Here is a 22,008-nt window from a genome sequence, read left to right on the forward strand (position 1 = left end):
CATGGTGAATTATGTGGGGAGTGATTTTTTCTATTCTCTGTGCTAATGCTTTACAAATAATTTTAACGTCTGCATTGATCAGTGAAATTGGACGATAGCTGGAAGCAGTTGTGGGATCTTTCTCTGGTTTGAGAAGAAGGATTATATTTGCTGAATTCATGTTTGGTGGAAGTAACTGATTTTCCTTTATAAATGTAACCATTTTATAAAAAGTTTCTGCTAGCTGTTCCCAGAATTCTTTGTAAAACTCAGCGGGAAAGCCATCCGGCCCCGGAGCTTTGTTGTTCGGCATAAGCAGCAGAGCATCATGAAGTTCAGATGATGAGAGCGGCGAGTCTAAGTCTGTGATTTGATCTTCATTTAATCTGGGAAGGTTTACATTATTAGTTTTTAAATGCATGACTGAGGTGCACCTCAAAGATAAACTATGTTAAAGTTTTTTTTGCATCCCTGTTGTCTTGAAGAGGTCTTCCTCTACAATAAACCAATTTCAAATACTAAACACAATTCTGAAAAGCACATATTAATTTATGATGTCCAATGCTGCACTGGCATGATCCAGTCCGGAACAAGGTGTCTTTTATTTTGAAAGGAAATCATATAAGCTTCTGTCAAATGCAAAAAAAAAGTAATTTCATATTTTGAGAAAATGCTACTCTATCTTTACATTTCGGTTTTTGTTCATGCCATAAGATAAACATAATTAATAGTAATTATTAAAATTATATATTGTAATGACATATAACACAGTATCCAAACAAGATATTGTGGCTTCCACAAGGTTTGGATCAGTTGGGGAAAAAAAGCCTAAATGGCTCTTTAACTGTTAAGACCCCTGCAATAGATTATTCTATTCTGTGTCCTGGTGAGTTTTTTTTTTTTTTTTTTTAAAGCATCCCCTTTATGCTTAAGGGGAAAAAAATCTCAAAATATAAAGATAAGGACGCAAACACACCACCATAGACCGCCATTTCTAAAATTTAAACGAAATTCCCTTAAGAGCAACCCCAGCATTAAAGCCTTAGTCACAAGTACCCCATACAGGTGAACATGGGCTGTTTGCCGATGGAAAATGGGCAAACCTATACAGGACAAACAAGTGGCCTAGTGAGCAAAAAATGTCCATGCACACTTTTTTGAAAGATTTTTTCTTTTTTTTTTTTTTTAAACACTCTCCCACCAAACTGCTGCACACTATGCAATCAGCTGGGTCTCCTTAGGTGCAACCTTGCTGTAGTAATTAAGAAATTAGACAATCAGCATATTTTGTGTACACATTCTTCAGGCGGCCCTTGCACATTTACACATCTAAGTGAGTAAGGAGCCAGTATGCACAGCTTTCTAATGACTAGTTTGTCGTGGTAGCATAACACAACAGCATCACCTGCTGGTCATGAGTGCTTGCACATTACATTAAAAAAAATCCTTCATGATACACTTTATCTTTTAAAACAAACATAAGTTGCAACATATATGAAATAATTTTGCAATATATTAAAAAAATATGTTTTCATATACAGTATGAGAAACTTACTCATATTTAAAAGCAGCAAATCACATTTTGCAACTCACATTTTTCATTAAATAGGGATATGGGTGGACAATAAATGTATCTGTTTTTTTATATTTATGCACTGTTTTGTGGCTATTAAAGCCTTTTATCTTTTCCTTTGGTTTGGTAGGTTTATCTTGAGCAGAACGTTTTCCAGCTGTTGCTCTGAGTTGGTTGTTTATAACAAAATCTGTCCTAGTGATTTGTCTGTGTGCTATATTCCATGGTGAAATTACTTCTGTCTCCTTTGTTTTCCTCTGTAGATCTGTCCTTGTGGCAAAAACTTTTCTGGAATTTTGCTTCTAGGAACTTGACTTGGAGAGAAAAAAAACAAAAACATTTTAACTCAACATAGTATGATAAATATTATTTGACTTTACTGTTTTAGGTAAAGTATTTAACATTTTCAGTGTTTTTTCTTTTCTTGAGAAACTCATGTTGTGAAAAACTGCAATAGACAGACTTTAAAGTAGTCATCTTTATTTTTTACAATAAAAAATATAATCACTACGTACTTCGAATCAAATATACATTACCATTTTTATAAATTTTTTGTTGTTTAAACTCTCAAAGTTCAAACCTTTATAGAAAAGACACTTGTCAGACACTTCAGAGTCACATTCCTTGTAATCAAAGATTTGTGTAAATATTAGTGTTATCTATTACTCTGTAATAGATAATAATACATAAAATAACATTTTTCATAATCAATCACAAGTTGATCACTTGTAAGCGAGTGGGAGGAAGCAAATTTATATAATCCCACCCCGGCTTGACTTTACCATTCCCTCTACATGAATGATCAACATCCGGTTAAGAACTTAATGTCAAACATTTATACTCTACAATCATAGATTCAGGTTATTAAGGTTAATTAAGATCACTGATGTAAATACGTTCAAAACATCTACAGACATTTATATTAATCAGTACCTAAAACATAAATATACTTAGATAATTATCATCAGGATAAAAACAATTACATTAATCAATATCAAAAATCGAAGCACATTCATCATCATCATCAGAAAAAAAAACAATCACCCGCACTAACTAGCACCAATAATCCAAAGCATACCCAGATGATTAATAATTAGTTAAATATGATTAAAAAAGAAAATAAAAAAAAACATTTATAAAAAAATATATTTTAAAAATTTGGGAAAAAAGGTTGGAATGACTTATAGCCAAGGTGTGGATAGCATTATAAGAGACTCTCCGACATGCACGAAAAACTTGGCAGCAAAAGCTGAGGCTCTTAAAACACATCGTACATAATAAGGCGGATTTGGTTCAAACAGTAAGTCCAACACGTTTCTGTTTTTTCCCCAGTTTTAACATTGAACATTTAAAGCAAAGGTAAATAAGTACATACAGACAGTTTTTGCTAATATATATATTTTTTGTTAGACATTTGAGCTCATTATCGCTCATTCACTACACATTTGTCAATCTTCATACAGATTTTTGCCTAGGTCTCGGAGGTCACACTACCCTAAGAGAGCACAGCTTTGCATGATTAGTTAATTCTTTTCTGTTTAATTCTTTCAAAATGTGAGAAAGAGAAGTTTTTTTTTTTTTGGCGTTTGTGAAAAAAACCTTTGCAAGATCATGTTTTAAAAGAAGGAAACTTAAAATTTTAAATTTACATTTAAAACATGCTCATTTTAAACATTTACTAATATACAAGCACAACAAATTATTTTTATTATAGGTGCAGAAAATTACAAAATAAGAATCTGTTAAAGTCAAATATTTCTCACTGACGCGTAGAAATTTCCAGAATGCATTTGTGTCTCTTTGTTTCCAAGTCCTCTTCTCTCACGTCTTCAGGAGGAATTCTATTAATTTCTCTCACATCTTTAGGATGAATTTTATTAATTCTGCAGACTTTTCAATTTTTTTGAGATGCTAAATGTATCAGATGAAACACATTAAAAAATGTAAAACAAAGGTATATTCTACTTAAATAAATACGTGTTGAAAATGTTTTTTCAAATGACAGAAGAATGTAGTAACTCACCTCTTTCACCAGTTCTTCTATTTGAGATGCATTCAGGCTGGATGTCTTGATACCAACTTTAAACATCATAATATATTCTAGAAAAAATAGTTTATGAAGTAGATATGTTATCTTTATCAAAAAAATAACCATAACATCCAAAAGCTTAAACAAATATATATATATTTACAAATTAAGTTAAACAATGTTCAATAGAAAAGCAGACAAGTTATGAAGGTATTGTAGATTTTTAAATGCAAGGGAATACTTCTATCTTTGTAAAAGTAATACATTGAAATAACAAAAAAAAAATCATCTTACTGTGCACTTTGTTTAGAGATGATGTGTGATTTGAATGAAAGTAAAGAGAAAACAATAAACAAACAATGTCAATATTTACAACACCTGGCACTGTGTACAATGAAAAAATTGGCAAAGTTGTTAGTGACTATGATGTCATCTTCTGATGCACGACAAAAAAGGCAAAATTATAAGTTAAACTCACCATGGCAACAAATGCAAGCAATTTTAATTTTTATATTTAAAAAAAATCATGATCTGCAGAATATTTGTGATTATTATGAATCACAACATGTATAAAGGTAGAAAATTGTCTGGCACGTTATCTCCAATAAAGATTATGCTTTTGACACAAAACAAATATAATAACTTAAAGTATGAATATTCCAAAATGTTAGTCCTCTCTGATGTTTTCAATCAGAAGAAATTATAAAAAACTGTGAGTAAGAAGATGAGAAAGTAATAAAAGTAAAAAGAAAAATAAATAAAAAAGTTGTCAAGAACAATTAAGTATTTAAACATTAAGTAAATTCTGAACATAGCATATGAACTAAAAATTCAAATACAGACAAAGAAATAGATTCCTTACCAGTTACTGCAGAAAAGATGACTCCTGTGCTTGTGACGTTCTCAAACACAGAGAAGAGGCTAAATGTGTATTTGGTTTGAGGATCCAGCTTGGTCACAGTGTAAGATATTGGTCCATTTCCTTTTGGTGGAGCAATTGTTTCCTGTCTGTCATTAAACTGAAGAACAAAGCTAACATTGTTGTCTACTTTAGCCCACTGCAGATTGATGCTTGTCTCATTTTGTCCGGTTGAGGTGACATTTTGTGCATTTTCGGGAGCTGAGGAAAAAACACCAGTCAGAGGACGATGTTAAGATTGAGATAGGTGCTTCATGAATTGATGTCAATTGCTTCCATTGGCTTTATTCGTAATTACATGAGGGTATTATCTTACCAGTTACTGCAGAAAAGAGGACTCCAGTGCTTGTGATGTTCTCAAACACAGAGAAGAGGCTAAATGTGTATTTGGTTTGAGGATCCAGCTTGGTCACAGTGTAAGATATTGGTCCATTTCCTTTTGGTGGAGCAATTATTTCCTGTCTGTCATTAAACTGAAGAACAAAGCTAACATTGTTGTCTACTTTAGCCCACTGCAGATTGATGCTTGTCTCATTTTGTCCGGTTGAGGTGACATTTTGTGCATTTTTAGGAGCTGAGGAAAAAACACCAGTCAGGGCACAATGTTACTGTTGAGATCTGTGTTTGGTTTGAATTGATGTCAATTGATTCCATTATCTTTAAAATTTGATCTCTACATACATGAGGGTACTATCTTACCAGTTACTGCAGAAAAGATGACTCCTGTGCTTGTGACGTTCTCAAACACAGAGAAGAGGCTAAATGTGTAATTCGTTTGAGGATCCAGCTTGGCCACAGTGTAAGATATTGGTCCATTTCCTGTTGGTGGAGCAATTATTTCCTGTCTGTCATTAAACTGAAGAACAAAGCTAACACTGTTGTCTACTTTAGCCCACTGCAGATTGATGCTTGTCTCATTCTGACTTGATGATATGATGTTCTCTGGATTTTTTGGAGCTGAGGTAAAAAAAACAATAAAAAAAAAAAACAAATAAAACAACTGTAAAACAGACATAAAAACCAACACAAAATAGACTAAAAAGTTAGGCTATCACTGAAACACTGTAAGAAAGTAACCTTTTTTTTTTTTTTTAATTTCCCAAGAGCGTGATCTCTTTAATAGCCTATTCCAGAGTTTAGGAGCCAACACACCAAAGGCACGGTTCCATTGGAACTTAAGCTTAGTTTTGGGAACCAGACTGGTCTTCAGAGTGTAAGAACTTAGGGGGAGTATTTTAAAACCAAGCTAAAAAAAACAAACAAGAGATTTGATCAAAATGAAGTACTGCACTGGTCAAACTTTTTTGCCCCACAAAAAAATCTTGCTGTGGCATTTTAGACCAACTGCAGCCTGGCTTTTAAAGCTCTACGTAACCCAGCATATAAAGAGCAGCAATAATTTAGTCTGGACATTACAAAGGCATGGGTGACAATATCAATGTTCTTTTTTGAGAAAAAAGACCTAACCCTAGCCAAACGTTGCATTTGAAAAAAGCAGGACCTGGTCAGAGCATTTATTTGGAGGTTGAGATTCAGGGCAGCATGAAGTTTCACACCCAAGCTCGTGACCACAGACTGCTCAAAAGGTGCAAGACAGAGGAGATCAAGATCATGATCTTTTCAACCACTAGCGGTAAACACAATTACCTCAGTTTTGTTTTCATTGAAGTCAAGAGAGTTAGCCAACATCCACAACCTGACATCAGCAAGGCAGTCAATTATTGATTGAATTGTGTGGTCGTACCAACACAACATTCCCAATAGTAGCAAATAAATAGAAAATAGAAAAGGGTCCAGATCCCTGGGGGACCCCCCACTTCAGGGATAACACTTGGATAAGTGAGAGCCCATTTTGAAAAAGAAAGACTGTAGATCTAATAATAAAAGAACAACTAGATCACCTGCGTCTGTTGGTGTTAAAAAATCATTAATCATTTTTGAAAGTGCTGTTTCTGTCCAGTTTTTGGACCTGTACCCCAAAAGGTTCCAAGATCTCATGTGCCTTTAAGAAAGCAATCAACTGTTTGTACACAGTGTTGGTGACAATTTATTGTTACTGATGATCCACAATAACAACAATTAATAAATTAATGCTAAAGAATAAAAAATACTTAGGTTGTTTATACAATAAGTACAATGTTTATCCGTTCCCAATTTCTCTGCATAGTGGAATTATCTTTTAATCCTGACGTTCAATTTTTAGAGGTAATGAGTACGCATATGCACTGTTAAATCGATGTTTGGTGTCTTTGGTGCCTGTGACCTGATGATGTATTTTTGAAAGGTAAATTTTGTGTTCAAGCTACAGAAAAGTAGTATTCAAACTGAGAAAAGTTCTATTCAAAACAGAGAGCAAATGTAAATTCCAATTTTGAATTAATAGAATTTGTCTTTTTTTAAGTTTAAAAACTTTGTCAATGAGTTTATATTTCAGTATGACATCAGTTTTACCCCTACTATACTTCAAGCCAGTGACGTGCGGTGAGGTTCACGGCTGGTGAGGCACTGACGTCAGGCCTATTTACAAAATTTGCGAAGGGGCTGATCCCCCCCACCCCCTCCATTGTTTAGAAATATTAAATAAATATTTATATAAATAAATAAATAAAGAACTTCAAAGCTCTGACACTATGTGGCAACACTGCCTACATAGCAGCTTATTCACCATTTGACTGACAGATAAAGTGTTGTTTAAAATTTCAATTCAACAATTTATTTCTGTTTACAAACTGTAGCAAAAATTAAAAAAAAAAAAATCACCATAATTGTTGTTATTGACTTACTTTTACTTATGAATTAAGTCTGTGCGCTGCTCCTTCTGAAGAAACAGATGAATGTTCTTTTTGTAGAAGTCTTCCTTTTCTTTCTTCAGTGTTAAAAGTCTCTCTTTCTCAGTGGAGATCACTACCAATGATGTGTTTAAACAAATTCTTGAGTTTAGGGGTTTAAAAACCAAGTCCTCCATTTAGAAATTGATGCTAAACAACATTAAAGAGTACTGGACTGCTGCACTTGTTATGCTCTCACTAAATCTACTATTTATGCATGCCCTCTGCTGGTGGCATGAATATTGTGGTGAGGCAGGCGGACTGTCGACCGCAATTAGTGTTTTTTAAGTGCATTTTTAGCGGATAAAGAGACTAAATGAGTCAAAAAACTGAAACCAATGTAATCAGAAAGATAGCAAGAGATAAACAAATGAGGTTAATTTAAAATAAAGCGCATTTTATGATGATAGAAAGACCGAAACAACACAGACATGCGTCAGCTGCACCTACAGTCAGTGTGTGCAGTGCTGGGTGAGGCTGGGGTCGGAGCTGCCTCACCCAGCCTCACCCAGCGTTGTCTATCGTATTTGGACAGGAAACTTGTGAATATGCCGCTTTTTTTTTTTTTGTTTGTTTTTTTTTTTTAAACCAAGAAATGTTGAAAACCCAAACAAAAATGTTAATCATAAAACATAACGTCTAAAAAAATAACGTTTGATTTTTGATTTTAAAAAGTATATTCATGTTATTAAATGTGTGCAATTTTTTAGCTATATTTTGCTGGTGAGGCTCAGCCTCACCTGCCTCCCCTGACGGCACGTCACTGCTTCAAGCTGTATCTACTTTGTTCATATGTGCGTTATTTATAAAAACAACACGATACTTTAGTTTTTATTTTCTCAATTTCTTTAGTTATTGTTAATTTAAATAAAAAAGTCTCACCCGTAGCGACAGTGACTTGTACTCCACTGCTTCTGACATTCTCATACACAGAAAACAGAGTAAATGTGAAGCTTCTTCCAGCACTAAGAGAAGAGACAGTGTAATTAACTGGTCCATCTCCTGTTGGTGCAGTTATGTTCATCTCCACACCGTTCACACGAAGAACAAAGCTGATGTCATTGGCTACTTTGTTCCACTGTAGTGTAATACTGTTATGGACTTGTGCAATTGATCTGAAGAATTCCACATTTGGTGGAGCTGAAAAACAAAACAAGCCCTTAATGTTTAATCCTTGCTGACAATAAATATCAGCAGAGTTGTCACATTCTTGCAGAACTATTTTTGGTATAACCTATCAAAGTAGCACTTTTAAATCATTTCAGTTAGGCACAGATGCTACTAGCTCGTATGTCTGATTTTTTTTTTTTTTTTTTTTTTGACGTTAATGCCAAAAACAAAAAAAGCTAGCAATTATTTAAACCCAGATTTAGCTCCTGTTTGTTGGCTGGTATTTCATATACCCAATTTGTTGAGTCAATTAATCTTTTATATGAAACTCTATTAATAACTATGACCTGTCCTGATGGAAAAAAACAAAAAAAACAATGGTAGATATGCTTTTTATAACACCACAAGTGTAATCTTTCAAGTCCCAAAATTGAATCCTGTAGTTTAATACCACATCCACTTGTTTCTACTGTGCATTTTTTAATTAAAAAAAACAGCTAAACAATTTATATATTTTTTTCACATATCCCTAATATCTTTAGTAATTGCTATAATAAAATAAAACTTCTCACCAGTAGCGACATTGACTTGTACTCCACTACTCCTGACATTCCCAAACACAGAAAACAGAGTAAATGTGTAGTTTGTTCTCGCACTGAGAGAAGAGCCGGTGTAATTAACTGGTCCATCTTCTGTTGGAGCAGGAATGTTTGTCTCCCCACCATTCACACGAAGAACAAAGCTGATGTCATTGGTTATTTTGTTCCACTGTAGTGTAATACTGGTCTGGTCTTGAGCAATTGATCTGAAGAATTCCACATTTGGTGGAGCTACAAAACAAACGAGAGCTGAATTTTTAATCTTTGACAACAACATGTCAGATCAGTAATGCTATAATTGTTTTCGACTTGTTTGCTGTATTCCATCAAAGCAGCATTTTAACATGTATACTTAGATGTGCATGTCTATCACTAATGTGACTGGCCCCTCATCTTAACACCGATCTGCAGAATCACTAAAGATAATGTTACACATTTAGATCACTTTAATAACATTAAACATTCTAAAAACAAATCACTTTTTTTTAATCATGTAACTGTACATGGTTTAAACATAGACCCGTGAAATCTTACCAGTAAAAGCCTGAAGTTGAAATTGACTGACTCTGATATTTTCAAAGACGTGGAAGAGAATAAAAGTGTATCTATTTCCAGGAGAGAGAGATGAGACGGTGTACGTTACAGGTCCATCTGCAGATGATGCACTGATGTTCGTCTCTGTGCCATTGAAATGGAGAACAAAGCTGACACTGTTGTTCACTTTAGGCCACTGCAGAGTGATGCTGCTTTTATTTTGTCCCAATACACTAAATCCATTGTGAGAGACTAGAAAGAAAAAGAAAATATTGTTTAAAAATCAAAAACTGTGATCATGATAATAATGTAGGAACTGTACTTATATTTACTTGCAAGCGTGTATCTAAGTTCTTTTTTTTTTATCAAAATACTACTTTTAAATTGTTAACATTTTTGGTAATTTGAGACTTTGGAGCTCATATCAAAATAGCCAAAGAATATATTTAAACCTCTTATTCAGTAAATTTCAGATTCATCAACCCTTTCACAACCTCACCTAAATGAAAAAAGAAAACTGAATGAAAAATGTGCCTTTTCTATTTCTCTTTGCTTAGAGTGATTAATACACACAATGCTGTTTTTTTTAAAGGTTTTCTACTAAACCTTTTGGAGGAGAAAGTAGTAAAAGGATTACTCAAAGACATAGCCCAATGATTACTAAAATCCATGCAAAAAAAAAAGAAATTGTGTTTCATTTTTAGTAGTAAACATATTTGTGTTTTGCTTGGATTTGCTAAGATAAAAAAAATACACATTGTAGACATTTGTTTTTTAACATGTGTATTTGGAAAATGAAGGGTATAATGGCTTTAATCAACAAGTTACAAAAGCATGTACATTAAGGACTGAATTTCCACTGTACCTGTACAATATGCCAGCCAGCAGGTTGATGGAACCCCTAGTTTGTAGACATAGTACGATCCAAAGCAGAGTTTGACCTTAATGGTGTGTGTTGGAAAGTTACAGCAGGATCCAGACCAAGCGTTACACACAGTACGAGTTACTATTCCCTCTGACTGTGTGGGATGAACTCCATTGATCCACAGAGGAGCATGAGTTCCACATCGATTCTCTGCCACACACGTTTCAGGGATTTGAGCATTATTTCCCCCCAGAAACATGCGATACCAGCCGTTCCAGTTGATATTTCGATCACAGTGTAAAACACTATTGTTCGTGTTATCAACTGAGCGCCAGTCATCATTCAGTGCAGTATAGTTGTTGCAGGGGTCCACACATGTGGCAATGCCGTTGATGGTGTAGCACTCCGTTCCTGATGGACATACTATCTCTGCACAGGTGGGAGGGGGGCCTTCCTCATTGAAAAAGACAAAAACATTGGCTTTAATGAAAAAATTAGATTAAAAAAATATCACGGTTTCAGTTTAACTTGTTTAACGTAAAACAACTTTTTAGAAATTTTTTGTTAAACACTTTTCAGAATTAAAATTTGTGACCTGCATTTGAAGTAACATTAAAAAAGGAGCAATAGGAAATCAATACATATTTTCATGTTTAACTGGTTTGTTTTCCTACTTATTAAATAGCAGTATAATCAACATATTTATAAAACCTTATTTTCCTAGTTATTGTTAATTTAAATTTAAAAAATCTCACCAGTAGCGACAGTGACTTGTACTCCACTGCTTCTGACATTCCCAAACACAGAAAACAGAGTAAATGTGTAGTTTGTTCTGGCACTGAGAGAAGAGACAGTGTAATTGACTGGTCCATCTCCTGTTGGTGCAGTTATGTTTGTCTCCACACTATTCACATGAAGAACAAAGCTGATGTTGTTGGTTATTTTGTTCCACTGTAGTGTAATACTGCGGTGGTCCCGTGCCACAAATCTGAAGAATTCCACATTTGGAGGAGCTATAGACAGAAAAGGAGCTGAATAATCCATAGCAAAAAATAAATGCCAGTATTGTCACGTACACATTAAAACCTCATTCAAGTACAGTGGTCTTGGCTTTTTTCCCCCTATCCAATATGGTTCTGTAAATCTCCATCTAATCAGAATTTAAAACCATAATCCATCTAATTGGGTACAAATGCAATTTAGGTAAAACAAGACAGTGGTAGCATTATGAGTTATCTTTTACCCACTTTCTTTCAAGCAATGACTCAAACTATTTGCAATCATATAATGGACGTGATGTGTCGTGTGTGTACTGTTTGTACAAGTTCAATTGTGTTTATTATGAGGTGCAAGTTGTAATAGCAAGAAGTTCTCATACTATTTTATTTATTTTCTAAATCATTTTTTAAATATCTTATTTTGATATATGTATGTTTTTCTATTGTATTTTTCCTTTGTTGCTATTGCTTATAGTTCTTGAAATAAACAAACTAATCAATCAATCAATCAGTCAGACAATCTTAGTAAATTAAGCCCCATATAGTCCTATACATAAACTGGAAAATCGATATTATTATTTTATCATGAGCATTCTATGTTTTTTTGGTTTATACTGAATTTCTTTTAGGACAATTAAAAAAAAAGTCATTTTACCTGTTGTTACTGTCAGTTTTACTCCAGTGCTTCTGGTGCTTCCATAAACAGAGTAGAGATTGAATGTATATGTAGTCCCAGGACTGAGGGATGAGACTGTGAAAGTTACTGGTCCATCGCCATCAGGGGCTGCAATCATCCTCTCTGTACCATTAAACTGGAGCACATAGCTGGCATTGTTGATCTTACTCCACTGCAGAGTGACGTTAGTCTCTGTTCTTCTAAGTAAAGTAACATTTTCCACATTCAGAAGTGCTGAGGATAAAACACAAAAACCGGTTTATTATAAATTTATATAACACCTTGTCTTCATTTTTTAACTGACAACAGCAATATGTCTCATTAAAATCAAGGAAGTACTTGAACATACATACCTATTTTATAGCAAATAAATGGAAATTGAGAAGAGCAGTAATTATTTGACCATTGTCCAGACCTGTCTGCACTAACACATAGCTCTCCAACAGAGTTTTGACCAAGTATCGGGTACTGAAACACAGACTGGCTTCCATCGGACCACACTTTCTGGCGATGCAGACCAATCCAGACCACACTACTTCCTGATAGGTCTTTAATGATGTTATTTTCTGTAATATTCCGCACACTGTAAACAGACAACATTATATTTAAAGCAAAAAAAAAGGAAAACCTTAAAGGGCCATTTTTTATTTAACATTGTAAAATGTTTCATTTCATTATCTTCTTAACACATTTTTAAGAAAAAAATAAGGGTGGCACAAAACAATACTTCACACTGAGTGAGGCCCTGTGCAGTGCCTAAGTGTCATAAGGGTGATTGGCAAATGAGGGCCAGCTGAGCGGCATCCAGGACAGAGCACTGATTCCTGACACAATCTCCTCTGTGCAGTGTCTCGTGCAGAAATGCGCAGCCCTCCAGATCTACATAAATCTTTGGTTGGCATTAAATCTTGTTTTTATTTATATAAAATGAGTTTAAACAAGAAAAGTTTGGAAATTTTCATGTCTGTCTGAAAAAAGTGTAATGTGGGTAGTGAAGAGTTTAACATATGTAATACGGTGCAAAAACCAGGTCCAACAACAAGTGACATCAGCACAAAATCGTAAAGAAAACGAGTGACACTAGAACCATTTCATTTTCAGGGCCTGAAATTCACTTTGTCAAATGGGGGAATCCCCTTTACTTGCTTCTCATGTGGGAATTTATACACTTTTGGAGGGGATATTACTTGTGAACTTGGCTCATACCTCAGAATAATAAATAATTTTAGTTTGATGCATCATTCTCCCCTCTGTACTGTACAATAATGAGTCTTTTCTTGTATCCATACTCTTTCCCTGTTTTGACCCAAACAACTAGGGTTGTAGGAAAAATCGATTTGGCGATATATCGCAATATTTCTTTTGACAATAGTTGTATCGATTGAAAATGTTGCCATCGCTATATTTATTTAATTATTTATGAGCATCCTTTGCATCCTTTACCGTCTTGCTTATTTTTTCCACTTCCACTCACTAGTTGGCAGCAGAGCGCTCTGAGCCTCTTTGAGCTTCTGCACACTGCTGCCAGTATCATCTAAAAGCGTGGATAGCGATGCTTCGTAGAGGCTCACATAAGAACGAGCAGTAGAGCTGCAGCAGGTCATGCACGGAGCCTCCATCGAAATGCTGTCGGCAAGGCGAGCTGAAGTTCTGCTGAACTTCAAAGCAATAGATTCTAGTTCAGAGACCTGATGGATCAGAGTGATGCGTACAACGCTCTGAAAAATTAGCAATGTTGCTGCAATTAGCAGTGAAATACGCATTTACTTGAGAAAACTTGAGCTGCAGCGCTGACTGGCATGTAAATAACGCATCAAAGCCTCATTTATCCTGTCATCACACTGAAATTTTTTCTCTAAAAAATTGGTTTGTTTTTCCTTCACTTTTGAAGCACCTGTTCAGGTTTATGAACAGTTTAGCAATCTTGCAATCATATTTTTAGACACTTTTCAGTTAAGCCAAATTCATTCTATTTTTTCTTATATTGAAAAATATTCTTCAGACAATATTGACTGTTCCCTTGAAAACAAATATTTTGTAATTTACCAAAAGAAAAGCAGCATGAATTTCTGGGTAAAAGCAACTTGTATGTGAGATAGTCGCTGCACTGAATGCTGGTGTCATTAAATTCTGTTTTTGCTGCATGGTGTCAGAAAAGATCCAAACTGGGTGCATGGTTTGCAAGTAAGTAGTGAGTAAAACATGTTTTGGAGACCTCCGCTTCAGCATTTATTTGTGCTAAATATTTAGAGACCTAAACTCCCTCTTTTGCTGTTGCTTGCTCATTGCTGTCAACCGCTCTGACAAAAGTGACGAATAGAAAAAGCAAGATCAAGATAGTCCATCAGAAACCAGAGAAAACTAATGGAAACACGTCACTGTTAGCCTCTGCAGCTCACAAACATGTGGTGGCCGTGGATCTAGCGCATAGCCTGTTGTCCTGCTCTGAATCCGAGGCTAATCAGGCATCAGAGCCTAACCCAACTATGCCTAACTTGATGCATGCTATTTCAAGTTTTCGTACCTCAGTGGGCAACAAGTTTACTGAACTTTTATCTAAAATCACCTCCACGCAGATCGCCCCCGCCACAGTAACCAGAATGGTATGTAAAATGGAGGACTCTAAATGATCAGAGCGACAGGATCACTGCACTAAAATGGCTCTGCAGAGAGCTTTTAACCCTTCTGCTATCTTTGGGGTCCAGATGAGTCCAACCACATATTGATATGTGATTCCTTCCATGACAAATGTGGACAAAGGTGGACAGGATTTTATGTCTGTCGTGGACATTAGTGAAACACAAAAATCAATGATTAAAAAAAAGTTCAGCGCACTGTCTTGTGAGGTCCAGATGACCCCACTTTTAATATAAACAAGCAAAGGAGAGTGGAAGGGTTTTAAAGAAACAAGATTCCCACCATAAAAAGCTGGATGATGTGGAAATACGTTCAAGGCAACAGAATATCAGAATTCTTGGAATTGCTGAGGGTATGGAGACATGGAGACTGCTGGATTTCATCACTGGTCTGATTCCCAGTCTTCAGGGGAAGGAGAACTTTGTGAAGTGGGGTGCTTGTTGATTGTGCGTACTGAGCTCCAGGTTCCATACCAGCCGCTGTCCAGAGACCTCGACCATTCATAGTTCACCTTCTCTACCATCAAACCTGGGATCTTATTGTGAGGCTTGCAGCACAGAACGGAGCTATGCAGTACAGCCATGCTAAAGTTTACATCTTCTCAGATCTGTCCCCGGATGTGCAGGGAGTTTGAGGATACGTGTAAACATTGGAGAGCCACAAACCTGCACTATGGCTTATTACATCTGGCGTGATTTCAAGGAACATCACATGGAGAAGCTCGCACTTTTGACAAACTGGAGGAAGCAAGGAGGTTTATCGACTAGAATTTGCCAAGGGACACTTATGATCACACTAGTATCAGACTGATGATTTTGATGATATTACTTAAATTTGGTTCTTGTTTCAAGGTTTTGTTGTGGGGTCTGGAGAGGGTCACAGAGTAGGAAATTGTTATGGTACTGCTTCTATTGGGTATCGGTGGGTTAGAGGTGAGCTTTACCTGAGAAAGCTCCTCTTGTTCAGGGAATGTGTGTTTGATGTTAATACTATGTTCTTTTTCGTACTTGTGTGGTGGTAACAAGAGTGCCAGTATCATGGAAGCACAGTGTTTAACAGTAGTGTATCTGGTTAAATACATATAGATGAGTAATACCTCACATTGCTGGTGGATCTCCATTAAAGCTAATCAGTAGGGATGTGAAAGGTTTGGGGAATCCTGTAAAAAAAGGGCCAAAGTGCTTGCCCATTTGAAACGTCAGCAGCCTGATATAATCTTTCTCCAGGAGACTCATTACAAGCACACAATTCAATCAGTTCTGATTGACTTGGGCAGGGCCACGGTGCTAACTTTAGTTCTAAACCAAGAAGGGTGACAATTTTGTTAAAAATAGCCCTTTCTGTCAAAGCACAACTATTGCAGACCCTGAGGGCCATTTTTGAATTACTACAGGTCTTTTAAATTTGTCCCCTGTTACCTTTGTGAATGTTTATGGCCCAAATTTTGATTGCCCAGAGTTTTTCCAAAACGATCTTTAAAATTCATCCAATATAATAATGGCAGGTAATATAAACCTAGTTCTCGACACTCAATCATAACTTTCATAACCTGGTCAGGTGGTTAAGAACCCATTAACAAATATTAATACTGTTTAACTGTAAACTCAAACTAAAACATGCTGAGAAAAAATGACAGATTTAAAGGAGAGGCATCTGACAGAAAATGCACTTTTTACCTAATTCTGCCTCAAATTCTACCTAATTATTCACTCAGTTAAGCCTTGGTTCCACTGAACGGTTTGTTTTTAAGGTGCATGCATGGCGTACGCCGCTAGCGTGCTGCTAGCTTACCCTGTATCACACCAACACCAAAACATGGCAAGGAACTTTTTCAATTCCAGATCAGACCTTGCTGTTGTTTCCAGGAATTTTCTAAATAAACTCATGACCAAAAGATTACACAGGAATGCTTAAAAACATTGGAAACATTAGCTTATATGAGCGCTATATTAGTGCTTTGTAATGTCGTCATCCCTTTCTGCCAGTCAACGGGTGGAAACAGCGGCTCCACCCCAACAGGTCTATTGCAGTTCTTAATGGACCTTCAACAGATGGAAACCCCCAAGAGGTACAGGTTGTTTCTGTTCAATGGGTCAATTTTACAATGGAAAGGCTCAAAATACTAGACGAGACGGGACCGGACTGCTCAGTGGAAATGAGGCTTTAGGGTAACGCAAAGAATGTCAATATTAGCACATTACCTCCAATGTTAAAGGATTTATCAAAGGACACCAAAATATATACAAACTACTTCCTAATTATAGAAAAAAGCTTTATCGTTAGGAAACTAGAGGCCAAGCAGAACAGTCTAAGCATTGCAATAATGACAAATAGTTTCAAAAGTAGGAAAGCGAGCAACAAAGGAAAGATGAACAGATAGGGGCTAAGAAAAACTGTTGGTGCATCCTAAATTTACAACAACTAATGTATTCCTTTTCCTTTAGAGAAGTGGTTTGTCCGGAAAGCAGGTCAACGGTGAAGAAGAGATTAGTGCCTACTGTACCTGGCCAAGTCAACATAGTTATTCCTGCAGTATTTCTGTGCTTCTGTCCAGTTCAATGGAGTGTTAATGCGAATGTAAGAGGGTGTGCCAGAAACTGCGCCTATAAGTATATAATAGGAAAACACAAATTAAAAAACAAGAAAAACTTTTTTGTTTAATTTTTTAAGACTTCATTCAGTCAAAAAAAACATGTCAAGGAGAATGCACATTTAAAGTCAATAAAATTTGAAAAATGACTCACCAGTATAGCAAACAAAAGCTAGTGCCACATTACAATCATTGTCATCCCATAAACCGTTGACACCATAAAGATCCGCACACAACTGTTGTCCATACAGATTGTTGGGCTCATTAGACCCCCAGTTCCGAAATGTTGACTGTCCATCACCATAAAAGCCGCTGTCACTCAAAGACCACTTCCAACTGTTTTCCAAGTCATCGTGAAGGCCAATCCAAGCTTTCCCTTTAAAAATAAAGAATTTGTTTAGTCATTGAAATGAATAGAATTGAAATAAAGCTGTTCCAAAAATACATAACTGTACCTAATGTGTCCAAAACCTCAATTTGTTTTTTCCCCCCACTTTGTTAATTCACACATCTATCATTTAACTAGGATAAATATTTCAAAATCATTAAAATAGAATTTTTAAAAACTGTAATTCCAAAATGCTCAGTTTGTTTATGTTGATTTCAAAAGGCCTTATAAGTGACAGCTTCTATATTTTAGTGAGCACGCCTGGGAACCACCTCCACAACAGACCTGTACAGAAACCTGATAGAACCTTCTTCAAAACAGGGCAGATCTTTACTGGCAGAAGAAACCACATCAGCACCTCTCTGCTTATGCTGTTTTTTTTGTCTATAAATTTACCCTGCAAAATGTCGTAAGTATATTTAAATCAATGCACAAATGTTTTGATTATTGTAGGAAGGGAGGACCAAAACATCATTTTGTGCTCCACAGTTCCATTTTTGTTAAATGAAAGCCCACCAATGTTGTATTTGGTGATGGTGCAGTATTTTTCTAAAGCATGTCACAATAAAAAGTGTTGGAATATGAGAATGTGAAGTTTCATTAATAATTAACATTTTTGAGGTGCTTTTTGAAGAGAAAAAAAAAATCAGAACTTTTGTTGCACCTTTTCACAAAAGCTGACCCAACATCAGGCATAAATATCTGCCACGGAATCTGTTTTATAGAGGTTATCTATTATGAGAAAAATGCTACATGTTAAAAAGACAAAAAACAAAATTTTCATTGGAGTGGTACAATGAAAATACAAATACACACAAGCATTTGTAGAAGCAAACCAGTAGTTGTTCAGTCACTGACTAGTGTTCAGGTTGACTTTTGAACATTCATTTATGCATCTGGAGACCACGAGAAACATACATGTGAACATTAACTTTTGTGCACTTGTAACATAATCTCACGATGCCTGCTAGTGTCATGGAAGTCACACTAATTCTACTTCTTAGTGTATTGCTTTAAGTGTAAGTTGAGATACATATTATTCCAAGGGGCTTTTGGCAGTGTTTGTAGAAGGCGCTCAGGTAAGGCGGTATTTCAGCACAACAATGCAGACAGGTGACCTATTAGGTTTCAGGAAATTCATCTATGCATTCAGAATTGGCTCTGTGTCAAAAGTGCACAAACACTAGTATGTGTTTAGACTGATAAAGACTGATCTGTGATGTTCTACACAGATCTAAAGTCAACAGGTTAATGCAATGTAGACCTAAGTCTACATTGCAACTAAAAGTTTCAACTGGTATTTAAAGACGTGGACTACAGGCGCTTAAAGACAGTTCCTCCGTGGTGTAGTCCACATGAACCGGCGCTCAATTGCTTTCCAGCTAGCAAAAATTGAGTTGTGGATGTTAGGATCTTCTGCAGCATTTTTTAAGCTGAGCATTTCTAAAATGTCATCTAAACAACTCGAAATAGCATTAGAGTGTCTAATAAATAACGCTGAAATACATAATCTTTACGTTACTTTATGGCTACGGCAGAGGCAAAAAACAAGCAGGTATCTAGGAATACAAGTTGACTTCAGAAGATAAGCCAATGAGCGTTTAGATCCCACCCACAATAGTAATAAAATGTTTTATAACATAAAAAGCATGTTTTTAAAGCAAAAATGAAATTTATATAATAATATGGTCAATTTAAAATTTGTGTGTAGGTTGTTCACAATTTCATGATCTTTTTGTATATTTAAACGATTTTTGTTGGTTGATTGTCTGATTAAATAAGGTCATATTTATTTATTTAATTATGAACGGTTTGGGGCTCCATACAAGGAAGGTAGAAAAGCGGTGTACAAGTATACCATTTACCATAACTCTAGCATTGGCTCTGCAATGAAATCCTCACCTGTATAATTTGAAACTGCAGCAATAACTGCATCAACATCTGCTGTATTCTCTATGGAGGCCAGGTCAGTGTAGTTCTGTCTGCAGACACTTTGAGCATCTGTCCAGGTCAAAGGAGTGTTCACAAAGTAGAACTGGCGAGTCTGCCCAAAGGAAACACTGAGCAGTGCTCCTGAAACAAACAATCAAAATGTTAGTTTTCTTTACAGGGTGTAACCTGACAAAGAAGGAATTCATGCAGATAAGATTCTGTAAGTATTCACTGTACAATAATAGCTCAGTGTCACAATGTCAGTGTCTCAAAATTGTCACATAGCATCTTAAGTGATCTACGTACTGCAGAAGGTTGATGGCATTTCAAAATTTAGATGAGAAATGCACATCTAAATAATAAACCAGAGAGGTGCAAAAGATCTCCCAATGATAAGTAATAATACTGTTCAATTTTAGTGAAGTAAAAGCACAATTGGAGGAGGAACAATGCTAAGAATCTAACCATAACAACCAGTTTAAAATGAGTGCCAATAGTATACAAAATATTAGATATGTGCATTAGCAGCTGGTGTCTTCATTATGGCTAATCCATTTTCTTATGAACTTTTTTGGAGCTTTCCATTGAATCAATGGCAATAAACAAGAGAATTCTGAGAATTTGTCAGCCTCATAAATCTAAAAAATATTTTGGTATTTTTTAAAGAATTTCTTCCTGCTGGGTTACATTGCAGTGTGGACTGGAAATGCCATGGGTATCTAAGGTACATAGTTCTGACATGTGTTCATTAACTCAGGTCCGATGAACACATCTGCAATTATGTATGTTTGATGAGCTTTCTTGGGTGGCACAAATCAAAAATCCTAAGTTACAACTACCTTTTTTAGTGGATACAGGCTATCTGCAATAAAAAAAAAAGCAGACAAAGCTGTACAGTGTACGGTGCACACAGGTGGCCTGCATGAAACGGCAAGGCGGTAAACCACTCTGATCCCGTAGAGTAAATGTTTAACTTAAACTTCTTTATGTTCTGTAATTAATATTTTATTGAATTAAACTGGATCAAACTTCTCCCTAGAACCTTTTTATTATTCCTTACAAGCACAACAAGGAAAATGTTTGAGAAAAAAGAAAAAGCTGACCAACATAGAATACAAAATAAAAGAAAAAAATATAGAATTTCAGGAAAATTTTCAAATAGACAGCAGTGCTCTTAGGAGAGAAATTCTTGTTAAAGTAGTAAAATGAATCAAATTTTTCCTGATGGAATGTTTAGTTTTTGCATGATTTTATGTCTAGTGTGTAAATAAAACATGACAAAATTACACAATAAAGGTATTGTCACATAGTAGAGGTTGTACTGATTAAATGACACCAAGTATGCAAGCAGGTATTCTTTCAAATTGAAAATACAGAGGTAAATTCAAAAGAAGACAAAAAATTGAGTTTTAGGCTCTAAATTCTAGTGGGTTAAACCCTCATTTTTAATGATCAGACTTACCTAAAGCAAAACCATGTACTAAAATAAAGTAGGCTGTTTTTTTTTTTTTTTTTTTTTAAAAAGACATTTATATAAAAAGATACTGACCTGCAAAAATGACGACGATCCCTTTATAATCCATGAGTTAAACCTTTAAAAGAAAACTTAAATCATAAATGTTCTTCTGTTGTATATACTGCATGATAATGTGCTGTTTTCCATCAACAGATTTTTTGCTAGATCCGATTATTTACTTGCCATTTTATCTGCGTCAAAAGCGAACATCTTCCGAGTTCTGCTGAATTGTTGTTCCTGCTTGTTAGTCCTTGTTTGTTTCCTCATGAAACACATCATAGAAAAACTCCTCCTCTTCCAGTAGCTCAGGAATGCAGTTGTACTAGAAAACTATAACCTGTGAAACAGGGTATAGTTTTTGGCTAAAATAACTTTTGGCTAAAATAGTCTTCAAATATAAACTGTACACAATACAACTGGAGTTCACAAAATCATCTAAACCCACACAAATAAAGCCTTTCATTCTGTCATACTTACTATTAGTGCAAAGGTTAGCTGACACCTGTGCTCAGGTGAGTGTTAATGTTTTGCTGAGGTGGATGATGATGGAATGAAAAAAGAGAGGGAGCGCCCAGCCATCCCCACACCAAGACCTTCAACCGAAGCAGCACTAAAAAAAACATCACTTTTTTACAGACTATACAGTTACAATTCTTTTTTTTTACAGACGCCTAATACTTTTGTAACTATCCATCCATCCATCCATCTTCCTGCGCTTCATCCGGGACCGGGTCGCGGGGGCAGCAATCTAAGCAAAGATGCCCAGACTTCCCTCTCCCTGGCCACTTCCTCCAGCTCCTCTGGGGGGACCCCGAGGCGTTCCCAGGCCAGCCGA

The 22,008-nt window shown here is 35.7% G+C and overlaps 1 protein-coding gene across 1 annotated transcript in view; it reads right to left on the reverse strand.

Annotated features, from left to right (window-relative positions):
- Nucleotides 1–2,642: 2,642 nt before the first annotated feature.
- Nucleotides 2,643–22,008, reverse strand: part of LOC112156171 — a 28,993-nt gene continuing 9,627 nt past the window's right edge. Inside the window, exons 2-19 of the mRNA XM_036216585.1 lie at nt 21,357–21,510; nt 21,207–21,249; nt 19,628–19,798; nt 17,492–17,713; nt 17,251–17,350; nt 12,464–12,693; nt 12,090–12,344; nt 11,192–11,449; nt 10,437–10,886; nt 9,572–9,823; nt 9,011–9,268; nt 8,211–8,468; nt 5,200–5,457; nt 4,817–5,074; nt 4,444–4,701; nt 3,876–3,881; nt 3,576–3,652; nt 2,643–3,463 (exon numbers count right to left, since the gene is read on the reverse strand). Of these exons, the coding sequence (XP_036072478.1) occupies nt 3,407–3,463; nt 3,576–3,652; nt 3,876–3,881; nt 4,444–4,701; nt 4,817–5,074; nt 5,200–5,457; nt 8,211–8,468; nt 9,011–9,268; nt 9,572–9,823; nt 10,437–10,886; nt 11,192–11,449; nt 12,090–12,344; nt 12,464–12,693; nt 17,251–17,350; nt 17,492–17,713; nt 19,628–19,798; nt 21,207–21,240 (3,402 nt within the window). The 5' untranslated portion in view covers nt 21,241–21,249; nt 21,357–21,510 and the 3' untranslated portion in view covers nt 2,643–3,406. The remainder of the gene's footprint in view (nt 3,464–3,575; nt 3,653–3,875; nt 3,882–4,443; nt 4,702–4,816; nt 5,075–5,199; nt 5,458–8,210; nt 8,469–9,010; nt 9,269–9,571; nt 9,824–10,436; nt 10,887–11,191; nt 11,450–12,089; nt 12,345–12,463; nt 12,694–17,250; nt 17,351–17,491; nt 17,714–19,627; nt 19,799–21,206; nt 21,250–21,356; nt 21,511–22,008) is intronic.

The sequence above is a fragment of the Oryzias melastigma genome, linkage group LG18, assembly GCF_002922805.2.
Source record: "Oryzias melastigma strain HK-1 linkage group LG18, ASM292280v2, whole genome shotgun sequence".
Lineage (NCBI taxonomy): Eukaryota > Metazoa > Chordata > Actinopteri > Beloniformes > Adrianichthyidae > Oryzias > Oryzias melastigma.